A 15,000-nucleotide genomic window follows, 5' to 3' on the forward strand; every position below is an offset into this window, starting at 1 on the left:
ACCATCATATTTATGTTTCCACTCCTCTATTGCCTGCTATAATGGATATCATATCTTAGTATTCATATACGCTCATGCCATGAAGATCAACTTGACTCCGTGGCACTGAGTGATAGTGAATTACTAATGAAATACTGCTTCCTTTGCTTTGGAACTTCATCTGGCAGTGTTGAAGTCAGTGACTCAGTGGGGCATGCAATTTTCATTCATACCCAGATTTTGCTTCACTTACTGACTATATGCACACCAAAACAAACTGTTGTTACATAAATGGATGGGATTTAAACGCTGCCAATACCAACCCATTCTAACTCTCCCTAATCTTAACGTTTCCATTTGTCAGCACCCATTCTAACCCATTAGTAATTCACTATCACTCAGTGCCACAGAGTCGAGGTTATCCTCATGGCAGGAGCGTATATGAATACTAAGATATGATATCCATTATAGCAGGCAATAAAGGAGTGGAAACATAAATATCGTGGTGAAAGCAACACGCAAGCTAAAAGGGTCACAAGAAGAAGTGGCCGAGTCGCCGTGAGTCTCCGCCTTGTCTGTGGCCAATCTCATCTCTGCTTTATTTTTGGTATTCCATGTAAGATTTCACTTTATGCATTACAAAACAATCCTTCCTTGGGGGCAAGATTTGTAAAAAGCTAATAGAAATGTTGATTTGTGAACATAAATGAATATATAAGACAGTAACACCACCTCGAGAGGTGGTGTTCCCAGCAACCTGAGAGCAACCTGAGAGCAACCTGATAGCAACCTCGTTACCGTCCCTCCAAGCGTTCATGGATGCCATTTTGCGGCAGGAGGTTGCTCTGATGTTGTTAAAGTTTCTTGGATCCAGCTCCTGGCAGCCAATGAGCACTTTTAGGCAGACTACCAACCTCCACCCACCAACAGCAACGAATCTTTGTGGATGCTATTTTACGAAGGTTGGTATGTGAGCAGGAGGTTGCTATGGAGGTTGTCTGTACCAACATAGACAACAACCTACCCTAGAGCTCCCACCTATTGGCTGGCTGTGGAACTCTCTGGCGCGCAGTTTGAAATTGCGTCTGGCACTCAGTTTGAAAATGTGGTTGGGCCAAATCGCATATAAGCAAACCGATCGCGCAAATTAAATTAATTATAATATTTTTCCAGTAGCGTTATAACAAAAACACGTAAATCAAACACGTGTAAATCAAGAGTTACCTGTACAAGGAAATGCAAGGAGCTTAGCAAGAATGATGCAATGCCAAGATAGGGAGGAGAGTGTGGATATCATTATACTCTCCCAGCTAATGGTTAATATGAATTACCCTTTAAATCTGATGCTTGTAAAGGTTTATAAGCTGTGATACATCCATGGCACTACTATTATGAGTATAAAAGTGAGATTTTTTAAGTATCTATTTATATTTATTTTACTTATCTTTTGTACACCAGCATTATCCTATGCATTCCCAATTGCAAAACAAAACATAACTTACTGAGAACATATTTTCATGATGTTTTGTAGCTGTTCAACAGAGTAAACATAGCCCAGTGGATTATGTGGATGCAGCAGCACCAAAACACGCACACGCTGACCATCATCTAAGGACTTCTCAATGAGACTCTTGAGTTCCTCTTCTTTTAAAGCAAAATTTTCCTGATAGGTAAGAATCCCAGAATATCAAGAAAAACTGTATTAATGGTTCGTGCATCTCCTATAGAAGATAACTCACAATCACAATTTATCAGTAAAGAAGAATACAGTGGTATCCTGAGATACAAGCTGCCTGAGATTTGAGTTTTTTTGAGATACGAGCTATGATTTGGTAATTTTTTTATTTTGAGATATGAGTCATGCTTGGGGATGTTGTAGCTAGTCGGCAGCTTGGCGCATCAGTGCAACCTCAGCTGAGCTAGTATCTACGTGTTTTCCTTGGATTTCATGCACTGTGATTGTTTCTTCATAATTTTCACACTATTCACGGAACTTTTTTTTTTGTCTAAAAAAAGTGCAGTTTTAATTTACGTTTAATTTTTATGTGTGAATGGTGCCTGCATCTCCTCCTCCCTTCTTCTCCGTCACTAACCACCATTAGCCGAAAATGTCTGTCTTCAAGGTTAAAAACTCTAAATAAACTTTTGCTTTTATTTTATATATTTTCATGCATTGATAAAGTACTCATGTGTATGTAACTGAAAAGGCAAAAAAAATTTCTCCCATATCTGCCAACCTCCTCCACCGACGCTTATCACACAGGGGGAGAACAATGCAAACGAATCTCTACGGCTACAGCAGTGCGACCTCTATTCTCTCTTTCTCTCTCCTAATTAAGACTTCATTTATTCAATGAATAATGTTTACAGGATCATCAATGAGTTCTTTTGTGATTATCAGAGCACCCAGTCTTCTGTGGGTGGATATGTTTGTATACTCCAGCTGATTGACAGCCCCAAGTGAATACGTATTGGGAATGCAGAAAGGTGATGTCCCGTGGAATGCACACTCCGAAATAAATATACTTTATAAGAATAGAATCTATATTATCTTTTGTTATCTTTTATTACATTTCTGTGTAATAATACCTTTTTCTTGCCTGAAAACACGTAAAAAAGATAGGGGGTGCTCTTTTTGGGAAGGCTGGAATGGATTGATGGTCTTTCAATGCATTTCAATTAGAAAAATTGTTTTGAGATACGAGCTCCGTCACAGAACAAATCAAACTCGTATCTCAAGGTACCACTATATATACATGTTACATACAGTATAGTTTATGGATATTAGATAACCATATTACAAAGGACATCTCTTCCCATTCCTATTATACATACACTTAACATATACATTTATGCATGCATGCCCGCACACACCCACACTAATCTAACTTGTTTCACTGCCTGACCACCGACATTTACATTCACCCTTAATTGTTCCTTCCTCTTGGTCACTCCCATTACTTCTGTTTGAGTGAAGTTAATACTAAACCAACTCCCCTAAATTTCACATCCAATCGATCCACCAGTCTATGTAGCTTTTTCTCTGCACCTCCAATCAATAGCGTATCATCTGTGCACACGCACGCACGTACCCACGCACGCACGCACATACACACGCACGCATGCACGCACACACACACACACACACACACACACCGAGAACACCATGCTGAGAGGATGTGTGCTAGGAGATCCCAAGGGATCACATTCCAACAGACATTGGAAGCAGACCTAGACCATATGTACAGGAGGGAAGGGGGCCATAGGGTTCTCCTGTCTCCAAACGCATGGTTTCAAAACAGTCACCAAGTATATAAAACCCAAGATTTATTGAAACACCAATTGAATTGAAGAAACTGGGTTAAGACAACACTGACAAGGAATTTTCAGGGTTTAGGGTGGAAAGAGGTAATATGAGAAGGCTAATGAATGTGGAAAGGGAGATGAGATATATGAAGGAAGTGATTTCAAGTATCATGGAAAAACAAAGTTAACAAAACAAAATACTGAACTAAAAGCGAGATTAGAAGAATGTGAGAAAGTAAGAGAAATAAATCAGGGGATGAAGGAGATGGAAGAGATAAAGAAACAAAATTGTATACTAATAGCTACATGTTGCAATTATGAAGAATCCTTAAGGAGCCTACAGAAGAAAATACAGGATGGGGAGGACAAAATAGAGAATGGAATGGGTGAAATCAAATTGGAGGCATTGCAAAATGCCTGGAAACAAAAACAAGAAGAGGAAAAAGTTAAATTTTCAGATGTAGTAAGGAAGCAAATACAGGAAAAGACAAATGACACTGCTATACAAGCAATTAAGAGAGAGAGAGAGAGAGAGAGAGAGAGAGAGAGAGAGAGAGAGAGAGAGAGAGAGAGAGAGAGAGAGAGAGAGAGAGAGAGAGAGAGAGAGAGAGAGAGAGAGAGAGAGAGAGAGAGAGAGAGAGAGAGAGAGAGAGAGAGAGAGAGAGAGAGAGAGAGAGAGAGAATTGGCAAGAAGTATTAAGCTAATTCAAGACAGCACACAGGAGCTGGACCAGGAAGTGGAGGAAGTGATTGGGTTGGGAAGATTTAGTGAAGGGGGAAAGAGACCAATGAAAGTGAGAATGAGATTGCAGGTGGCAATGGAGGAGATAATGACAAAGAAAGGGAAACTGGCTGATGATACTGAATTTAATGATATATGGATAAAAAGAGACATGAACCTGGAAAAGAGGGAAAAGGAGAGTGTGCTAAGAAATGAGGCTAAGGAAAAAACAAGAAAAGGACGGAGATCAAGACGAAGAATTTCTACTGGAGGGTTCTAGATATGAGACTGAAGAAGTGGTATCTTCGGAAGGAGGAGGAGGTCATGGAAGAGGTAAGAAATTAAGAGTGACTTATACTAATATAGATGGGTCATTAACCAATGTGTTGGAGGTTAGAGATTATCTGAGGGATAAAGACTGAATGTAATGTGCATAGTAGAAACAAAGCTAAAGATCCATATTAGATTTAAGGAAGAGGGATATACTAGCTGGAGAAGAGACAAGAAGGGAATAGGGGGAGGAGTGCTAATAATGGTTCGTGATAATAAATGTGTGGAAGAAGTGCAATATGGCGATGGCATGGCGGAAGTAATGGGAGTAACAATCAAGACAAAGGAATTGAAAAAACGGAAAATCATAGTTACATGTGCCACCTAAGACAAATATGTGGAGAACTGAGGAACATAAGGAAATGCAAGGAGAAGTGATTAAGAGCTTAGATAACATGATATGAGATGGAATTACGTAATGGGTAATGCTGGATCGTGGAGCGAGGTGGTGTTACACTTAACTATGGTGAATATAGTAGATCAGTGGCTGGAAGAATGAACACGGTACAGAGGGGAAGAAGAACAATCGAACTCCACCTAGTACAGTGGAGACTCAATACTCAAATTTTTCAATACTTGAAAGCAAAAGTTTGATATAATACTTGAAAAATTACCTGATAGTCGAACATCCACACACATGGTTGTAAACAAAGGCTCTCTGGTGTCCCCCTTCCCCCTCCGCCAATTGTGACTTGTGTTGAAGTGGTCATCAATATAACATTCTCCTGCATTCTATCTAGTTTTTCACTTATAAACTTACATATACTGTACATCAAAGCCTTATTAGTGGTTAAAATATCTGGTAATCAAACGGCTACACATTTGGTCATATACAAAGCTCTGTCATCTCCCTTCTCGCAGCCGCCACTCTACCGTTCTGATACCGTATTATTGGTATTACCTTAATACTGGATGCTGGTGTGCATCCCTAGTCCTCCTACAGTCTTGAGAGAAACAACATTCTTCTGCATTTTGTTGGTAGTTTTTCATTTAGGAACTTATGATGACACCAAAGAGGCTTATTAGTAATGCAAATAAGGAATCTGGTGAGAGTGCAAGTGTTAGTGGGCCACAACACTCCACTAGTGGGTTCACAGCAATCACACCAGGAGAAAAGTTCCAGAGACGTTTTCTGAACCCCGAAAAACACATAAGTAAGATATCTGGATTATCATATAAAATGTTGACTAATATTAGAGTGGTATTTCATTACTTAGAGTCTTAGACAAAGATATGATGAAAAAAAATTATTACGAGCATGATACGTCTACAGTAGTGGTGTGGTCACCAAGCTTGAAAAAGGATATAAGATTAGAATGGACCCAGAAGATAGTTTACAAAGAAGGTGCCAGAACTAAAGGACCTAACATATGAAAAAAGGCTAAAAGGAAATGGGGCTGCCAACCTTACAAGATAGAAGAGAATGAGATCTAATAACAATGCATAAAATAGTAAATGGCATTGAAAAGATAGACAAGGAAGACCTGGTGCTGGTGACAGAAGCTGGAAGGACAAGAGGACATGCAAAGATTAGGAAGAGGCAAAGATTAGGAAGAGGCAGTGTGTGAGGGATATTGGAAAATACATTTTCCATATAGAATGGTGGAAAAATGGAATGCATTGAGTGATGAAGTTGCTACAGCACATAATGTGCATAGCTTTAAAGAAAAACTAGATAAATGGAGATATGGAGACAGGACACTATGAGCCCCGCTCGAACCCTGTACAATACTAGTACAATTAGGTAAACAAGGTAAATACACACACACACACACACACACACACACACACACACACACACACACACACACACACACACACACACACACCGCGTAGTGTAGTGGTTAGCATGCTCGACTCACAATCGAGAGGGCCAGGTTTGAGTCCCGGGAAGTGGCGAGGCAAATGGGCAAGCCTCTTAATGTGTGGCCCCTGTTCACCTAGCAGTAAATAGGTATGGGATGTAACTCGAGGGGTTGTGGCCTCGCTTTCCCGGTGTGTGGAGTGTGTTGTGGTCTCAGTCCTACCCGAAGATCGGTCTATGAGCTCTGAGCTCACTCCGTAATGGGGAAGATTGGCTGGGTGACCAGCAGGTAACCGAGGTGAATTACACACACAATAAATAAACAAATAAATAAATAAATAAATAATAAATAAAGAAATAGATAATAATAATAAAATAAATAAATAAATAAACAAATAAAGAAAGAAAGAAATAGGCAAAAAAAAAAAAAAAAATAATAGAAATACGTATACAAGATAAATGAATAAAAAAATAAATAAAAATAAATAATAAAAAATAAGTAGATAAATATTCAAATAAACGAAATAGACAAGCTAAAAAAAAAAAAAAAAAAAAAAAAATTGAAAAATAGGAAATATGAACAAAAATGGATAAAAAGAAAAAATTTGAAAATTTGGACAAGATTGACGATAAATAGCTATGGGGATAGACAACTACACGAAGGTAAATACATACTAACCATTTTGTGACATGGGAGAGGAATCACAGTAGCCCCTGAACGGTCATAAAAATTGGTGTAGATGCGTCCATACACTGGTGTGGGAGTGATGACTACATCCCCTGGATCACATAGGGTGTGGCTGAGTGCATCTAGACATGCTGTGAGACCATTCATCACTATTAACTGCAAAGTGATGAAAGTAATTGTATAATATAACTGACACAGTGTGCGCACATATACTTGCTACTTCTGTAGTGGTGCTCCGCTTTTTATACATATTATTGCATGAAAAAAGGCTCTCACTGACTTCTCAGTGAGCACAGTGGTGTATGAATGTCCTGTGAAGGAAAAAAACAGGAACATTTATGGAAAATGTTGTCGATAGATAGAAAAAAGTGAGAAAGAGTGGAAGACTCCAAGATGGCGGAGAAACATGCCATTTCAGCATTATTACCTTCGTCCTGTTATAGGTGTAGCTCTGATTCTGGAAACCCAGCGAAGTTCATTAAGTGTTGTCTGTGTAACCGGTGGGCTCATACGAAATATGTGAATTTGGCAGGGATTAAATCTGAAAATACCTGCAATGTGAGGTATCTGTGCGATGTTTGCTTCACCGAGGTGTCGGCTCTGGAGAAATTCATCAATGATGTTGAGGAATTTGAGTCTGATTTGAAGAGCATTACTGCTAAAGCTGACAAGATGATGGAAATAGTTGATAATAAGATGGCAAGAATGGAAGAGATAAGTATCAAGGCTGATGAGGCAACAGAAGGCTTGACTGGGTCACTGAATACTGCTGACTCGGAACATTCCACGTCTTGGCAGGATGTGAAGAGGAAGAGGAGGATGAAAAAGAACCTGCTTGTTGTAGGGGTAACTCAGGATTCTGAAGCAAATCTGAAGAATGAAGTTTCTCATGCTTTGGATGGAATGCAAATTAATGATAAAAGTTTGCTAATGATGGCAAAAAAATAGTAATGAATTTTGCCAATGAGAGTCTGAGAAATGAGGCAGCCCAGAAACTGGAGAATGTTGAAAAGTTAACTAAATCTGTTCAGAAAATTAAACACAAGATAATGCTATGTAATGTTCATAAGGAAGAAACTAAGGAAAGTATCATTGATACAATCATTGCAAGAAATGACTACCTTCAAGCAGTTCCTGATATCAAGTCAAAGATTGAGAATACTTTATTGCAAACCAGCAGCAGGGGGCACAGTTCATTACATCATGAAATGTGATCCAATGATAAGACAGTTGTTGCATCAGCATCAGGACAGGATTAAGCTTGAATGGGGAGTTTACCAGGTTCGCGACAGGTATCATGCACTTATCTGTTACCATTGTCAAAGGTATGGTCATACTGAGGCAAACTGCAATGCCAAGAAAAATGGTGAGCATCCCGTTTGCTTTAAATGTGCAGGCAACCACAAGTCCAAGGATTGCACATCTACAGAGAAGAAATGCATAAACTGTGTGAGGTTTAAGAAACAGAATACTGACCACTCGGCGAATAATAGTTGTTGTGTTGTGTTGGAAAGTGAGATTGACAGGATCAGAAATATTACAGATCATGGCTACTAATGCTGTGAGCTCTATGTTGAAATGTGGTTTATTAAATGTTCAGTCAGTTGGAAACAAGACAATAGAAATCAGAACTTTAATTAATGATGAAAATCTCGATATTCTTGCTTTGACTGAAACATGGCTGAGTGGATATGATACTGCAAATACGATGCTGACCTATACAGACTACATGAGCCAAGAAATAACTTTGAAATAGAATGTAGAGCATTTGCAAGATGCGCACCTAGGATTTACAATAAACTGCCGAGTAATATTAAAGCTTGTGCCAGGATCGATATCTTCAAAAAGAAATTGAAGACATATTTGTTCAAGGAAGTTTATGACTTTAAAGGCATGGAAATCAAAGACAATTATAGATGCTAGTTGCTTTTGAGGGAGGCTCTGCTGAGCACTGCCTCGCAGTGGAATGGAGCCTTGAACAAACACCACAAGTAACAAGTAACAAGTAAGTATAAGAACACACCAATTATAAATGTAAATACAGTACATATTTCAATCTATTCTTTACTGGTACAAAGTCTAGAAAGGGCTTTTCTATTGCTTCAAAATTATTATCTCCTTTTACAATAATTCACTAGTGGTAATGAAGCTTTCAGTAATGTATTACATCTTTTTATTTTCTAAAAATCCTATGAATATTAGATTGTCTTGCAATAGTTAGAAATGTCTGACGTACAGAGCCAAGTAGTGACACTAGGGAAACAGTGAAAAAAAAAAAAAAAAAAAAAAAAAGTAATTAACAGTAATCTTAATAATAATAATAATAATAATAATAATAATAATAATAATAATAATAATAATAACAATAATAATAATAAAAATAAGTGAAAAGGATAAGAAAGAAAAATGAACTTGATTGAATTAATGTGTTTTTAATGCTAAGAGGATCAATAGTAAAAAAAGGAGGAAGATATTCCAATCAGGTGCCAGGCCCAAAAGAAATCCATGATTTAAGAATAAGCAAGAATAAAATAATGTCAGAAGGTACACAGAGAAAACTTACATTCTTAGGACTGATTGCTTCCCTTGGCTTATGGTGACGTGTCAGAAAATTTGCTACTGCCTTGCGCAACTCTGGAAGGCCAGAGGTGTCATTGTAGTACTGATGCCGTGATGTTAATGTGAGTGTGTCTTCCTTATTCAGTTTGGCAAGTACTTCATCTTCCATGAGTTCATTAATAGATATTGCCAAATTGACCACACCCTGAAAACATCCAGAACCATTAAATCAATTAATGATAGATAACTTCAGAACTCTTACTCCCTTCAAGGAAATCCTTTGCTTGAGATAATGACAGGAATGTTTTTCTAATTATCATCTTGATTACCAGACTTGTAGTGTTACAGCATTATTTTTCTTAAATTCTGCTCCATGGTAATGAACTATGCACCTATATCCAGACTACAAGGACTTTCTTTTACATATCCTATGCTACACTCATCACGTCAGTGATGTCAGTATGTTGTTTCTTACTTTACTAACTACAGTTCTAGTATCATGAATGCCTTCATTGCCATTTAATTTATATACAATTAACACTGATAAAAATTACAAGGGATTTTTTTTTTCAACAAATTTGTTATAAAAAAATTCTTTAAAGGCATGGTATAACATTACTAAAAACTTATTAAAGTTCCCAACCCTGCAATCATTAAAACTGCATTGGAACCAGGGAGGCTGTCTGTATGGAGAATATTTTTTAAGGTCTATTTTGGGGAGTTATTTTCAAGGAAATAATGGCTGAAGGTCTGTAGTATGGTTCATATCATGAGAGACAGATTGCTTTATACTGTAATATGAGACTAAGTATATTTCTCTTGCTTTCATTTTACAATATTGAAAAGTTATCAGAAACAACAGGTAAAAAATAAATGTTCAAATACAACTGGTAAAAAATATAATGATCAACATCAGGAACAAAAATAACAATAATTTCTGTAATCAAGACAAATCGTAACAATTATGCATATTATGAACTGTGACAATGTTTTATTTCCTAAGCTCAACTGGCTAGCATGGCCACTAATAGTGACTAAGTCAATTTACCTTATCTTAACCGCAACGGCCCCACACACACACACACCACTTTTTTTTTTTTTTTTTATATATATTGCTTGCTAGTCATACAATTCAATTTCATAGCAAAACAAGTTCTCCCTCCTCACATAGTAATCTCACAGTCATTTCTGCAGATTAGAAAATCAACTTCATTCCTTAGTGCTGGTAGGCGTCTTAATTTGCACCTCATAGCCATGACTCACCGTTGGGTTGTTCTGCTTGTCATACTGGTTGTTACGAATTTCATCAGCGAGTTGAGCGGAGAAAGTTGGAAAGGACAGCGTTTGGTAGGATCGTTTTGATATCATATCTGGAGGAGGCGGAGGCATGATCTCCTCAATACTGTTCTTTGATATGTTGGAAGTGGCAAGCGAAGCCATGACTTAGCTAACCCAGTGACAGAGCGGACCGTAGTACACCCACTGCCAAGCACCAGCCAGTGGAGTGTCTCACTGTCTCCAAGCGAGCCTCTATACCCCCTCCTACCTCCCTGTCATCATCAGCTGATCTTATAAACACCAACTCATATGATGCACCACATTCATAACAGGTTTCAACAGTATACTGCATGTCTTATCAAGTAACATTTAGTATTTTACATGTTAAGTATATAACTTACTATTTGCATGTGTTTATCAGGGAAACCTTAATTACTGTATCTAATGCGATGTGTTAAGTTGCCAACGTTTTTATTTTTTTCCCTCTTCCCGCCTCCCATTGCATCAACAACTTATCGATAACGGGGAAATTGAAATGCGCGCGCGCACACACACACACACACACACACACACACACACACACACACACACACACAACGTACTGTACATACACACACACAAGGTACGTGCGTGTCGTATGGTGTGATGTGACAAAGCTTAGCTTATTACTGCAAGTATGCAAATAAACAAATAAATAATAACACGTATATATAAAAGATAACGAGATCCGATGTCTATAAATAGGAGTGACAACATTTTTATTCCAAACAAAACCTTTCCCTTATTTGTTAAAGGCCATAGCTGTAGTATTTTATCCAAGGTCATCTAATTTTCTCTACATACAAGGGAACTCCCATTTATAGTATGCCTGTTCCAACACATACTCGTATGTACATATGATAACGAAATCATTCTTAACTAATAATAACAGTAAGAAATTAACATGTAAAGAACCCTATTTTACTCACAAACTCTTGCCTTTGTCTTCCTGCATCCGATGCCAGCATCGCACCAAACATGCCAATAAATCATCCATTGTTGGAACAACCTTGAGGTATCAGTTGGAATATCAAGCGGAAAGATTACTCTCTCTCTCTCTCTCTCTCTCTCTCTCTCTCTCTCTCTCTCTCCCATCGAAGAACAGTATATATCGTCATAAGCCACAGGGTGAGACCGTGCAGCCAGAATCCATCATACCTGACACCTACTATAGCCAGTCGTTTTACGGAAGCCGAAGAGCCCACACGTCCATGATAAGAAACATTGCACGAAAGTAAGCATCACTTTGTTAATCTTTTTTTTTTCCCCCGTTGAAAATTTCGCTCGAAGTACACTTTACCGTGGTCCAAAACCGGCAAAAGAAAATATAAGTTTCGCCATTCATTAGTATACACTCACAAATGCCAATATCATCTTCAGACTCCAGAGATGAGAGAGAGAGAGAGAGAGAGAGAGAGAGAGAGAGAGAGAGAGAGAGAGAGAGAGAATGCAAAGCTCGCTCAATCAGGCAACGTTCTCCAATGTGTGCTGCCTTCGGAGGCATTGCCACGCAGTCAAACAACATGAGCGCGCAGGGTCATGATGCAACAGAAGAAGCGCAATGAGAAAAGCAAAATAATGTACTGAGGAAGAGAATATGGGCGTGTAAGAGGATTTGCATACAGCCCTGAGGAACAACAAAGCTGACCTCCCATTCGCGTGTTCCTACCATTAAGAGAATAAACCACAGGTGACTGTCTGCCCAACCCTCTTGTGGCTCCCTGAGAACTGGGTCACCACGTACGTATGGCTGGTGGGCAGCTGCGAAAGACGAAGTGAAGGAGAGAGGGTGGTAAGGGGAGGGTGACTGTGCAGAGAGAGAGAGAGAGAGAGAGAGAGAGAGAGAGAGAGAGAGAGAGAGAGAGAGAGAGAGAGAGAGAGAGCACATGTCCATTTGACATTGTAAAAGTTTACTTCACCCTCTAGCCATGGGCTTATCTATTTACAAATTTTCACAACTATTATTGATAGAAGATGCAGATCGATGCAATAAAGACGTACGACTTGTAGCTAACTGATATTAATCATGCGATTGTAACACATTACGGACTTATAAAATTACGTATTCCAAAGCAACACAACAGGAATACATGATTACATGCGTGAATGAAGATTAATCTTGGATTGAATCAATCCTATCATTTCATGCTGCAGCTAAGCACTGATGGGTCAGTGTTTTATTGATCTACCTGAATTTACTATTGTTTTGTTTATGAACCATGTAGCGGAATACAAGCTGAAAGCACAAATATAATAAAATGCAATAAGCTCCTCGCTAGCACCATTCACTGCCAAACGTGCGATTCATATAAGGTGGAAGAACTGGAACTATTTTCTTGAATTATCAAAATGTTATTTATAATTGTCACGTGCAAGAGTAAGCCAAAGGAATCAATTCAACTAGATACGACATCGCTAGTTTTATTTTATTTGTTCATATTCATTTTTCCTTCTTTCTTTTGAGACATTATAACTGAAACTTTAAAATAACTGCCAAGAGAAGTCCCTCAACTAAAGGGTCTCTACAAAGTCACTCATTGCACTAGCAGCACTAAACGATGTGCCCCCTGTGAGGTTTGAACTCACGACCCCTGGTTTACGAGACCAGTGCTCTACCACTGAGCTAAGGAGGCGAACACTTTCAAATATGATGCATGCTTTAGAAAATGGTTATATATATATATATATATATATATATATATATATATATATATATATATATATATATATATACACACACATATATATATATATATATATATATATATATATATATATATATATATTTTTTTTTTTTTTTTTTTTCTTTTTATTACTGGTATTATAATTATTATTATTATTATTACTATTATTATAATCATTATCTATTACTATTTCTATTGGTGAAGGTTAAAACGGTACGCATACAATTTAAAATACATACTGGTACACATTTACGAAGATTCTACTAAATTATAAGTACCACGGTTTTCCTTGTAATGAATAACAAATCATCACACATACCGGTATCCTGAAAAAAAATAAATCATTCATATACTTCAGTTAAATTTGGTACATAACAATTTGAGTAATTTTATTATCTAAATCAAATTCGTAGTAAGTTTTATCTTCCATCCAATAAGAGTGTACTACTAGAATACTGTGATTCATCAAGTCGCCGAGATTAAAACAGTGTTGCCCCCTGAGAGATTTGAACTCTCGACCCCTGGTTTACAAGACCAGTGCTCTGCCCCTGAGCTAAGGAGGCGGTAACTTCACATTCTCTGCAAAGACGACATATACGGGTACAGCTTCATGTTATAACATGATTTAAAATGTGTGTGTGTGTGTGTGTGTGTGTGTGTGTGTGTGTGTGTGTGTGTGTGTGTGTGTGCGCGCGCGCGCGCGCGCGAACAAGTATGTCCCCAATTGACGCAGAGCATAGAGATCGGTATATATATATATATATATATATATATATATATATATATATATATATATATATATATATATATATATAGAGAGAGAGAGAGAGAGAGAGAGAGAGAGAGAGAGAGAGAGAAATTCCAATGAGTGAACCGTCACTACAATCAGCCAAACTGAGCAAGATAACCATTTTATAACAAGAATGTTACTGCAGCTTGATCATCTCATCGAAGAAATAAAAAAAAAACATATTTCGTGAATCCATCGTTACTAGTTTAGTGAAATGCTTGGTAATAATACAAAAAGTAAAAAGGAACGCCACTGCTGCAAAGATTATTTAAAGGAATTATATTGGCATGAAAACTATTTAGATAATTTCTCTAAGCTCATGTGCAGGAAACGGCCAACACGGAAATTGTTTATTACAAGATTCATCTCCGAAAATGAAGCCTCCTTAGCTCAGGGGCAGAGCACTGGTCTTGTAAACCAGGGGTCGTGAGTTCGATTCTCACAGGGGGCAGAGAAGGAAAATATTATGCAAACTAGCGTCTATCGCTCAACTTTTGTAATTCAATGTATCACACACAACAAATAATATCCCAACAATTCATTGTTATGCGTTAGGATAGAAACAACGGTGTATTGATTTTGTCGGCACTTCTCTTCTTGCCATACTAGATGGCGCGCGCAGCTGCACTTATACAAGCTTAGCCTTTTCACATCAGATGTTCGAGTCCTGTCAAAGGATTGTCAATAACATATATTTCCCCCTCTCCACAGCAGCCCCACACAGTGTGTGTGTGTGTGTGTGTGTGTGTGTGTAAAGTATTAATAAATTTTAGGATAGCGAAATTACTCTTACATTCTTAAAAGTTAGGTCCATAGAGTTAG

General features: G+C 37.9%; 1 protein-coding gene and 3 non-coding genes across 6 annotated transcripts in view; 1 reads left to right on the top strand and 3 right to left on the bottom strand.

Moving 5' to 3' along the window:
* Positions 1–10,940, bottom strand: part of LOC123517548 (probable inactive 1-aminocyclopropane-1-carboxylate synthase-like protein 2) — a 19,380-nt gene extending 8,440 nt beyond the window's left edge. For 2 of the 3 annotated variants that reach the window (XM_045277744.1, XM_045277742.1), the window contains exons 1-4: positions 10,651–10,940; positions 9,392–9,592; positions 6,820–6,984; positions 1,482–1,642 (exon numbers count right to left, since the gene is read on the bottom strand). In XM_045277744.1, the coding sequence (XP_045133679.1) occupies positions 1,482–1,642; positions 6,820–6,984; positions 9,392–9,592; positions 10,651–10,827 (704 nt within the window). In that variant the 5' untranslated portion in view covers positions 10,828–10,940. The remainder of the gene's footprint in view (positions 1–1,481; positions 1,643–6,819; positions 6,985–9,391; positions 9,593–10,650) is intronic. The other variant, XM_045277741.1, reaches the window with a different exon arrangement.
* A 2,325-nt stretch (positions 10,941–13,265) lies between these two features.
* Positions 13,266–13,337, bottom strand: Trnat-cgu. The gene has a single exon. It is a non-coding gene; the product is annotated as a tRNA-Thr (tRNA).
* Positions 13,338–13,879: 542 nt separating this feature from the next.
* Trnat-ugu lies at positions 13,880–13,951 on the bottom strand. The gene has a single exon. It is a non-coding gene; the product is annotated as a tRNA-Thr (tRNA).
* A 606-nt stretch (positions 13,952–14,557) lies between these two features.
* On the top strand, positions 14,558–14,629 carry Trnat-ugu. The gene has a single exon. It is a non-coding gene; the product is annotated as a tRNA-Thr (tRNA).
* Positions 14,630–15,000: the final 371 nt, after the last annotated feature.

Source organism: Portunus trituberculatus, chromosome 42 (assembly GCF_017591435.1).
Source record: "Portunus trituberculatus isolate SZX2019 chromosome 42, ASM1759143v1, whole genome shotgun sequence".
Lineage (NCBI taxonomy): Eukaryota > Metazoa > Arthropoda > Malacostraca > Decapoda > Portunidae > Portunus > Portunus trituberculatus.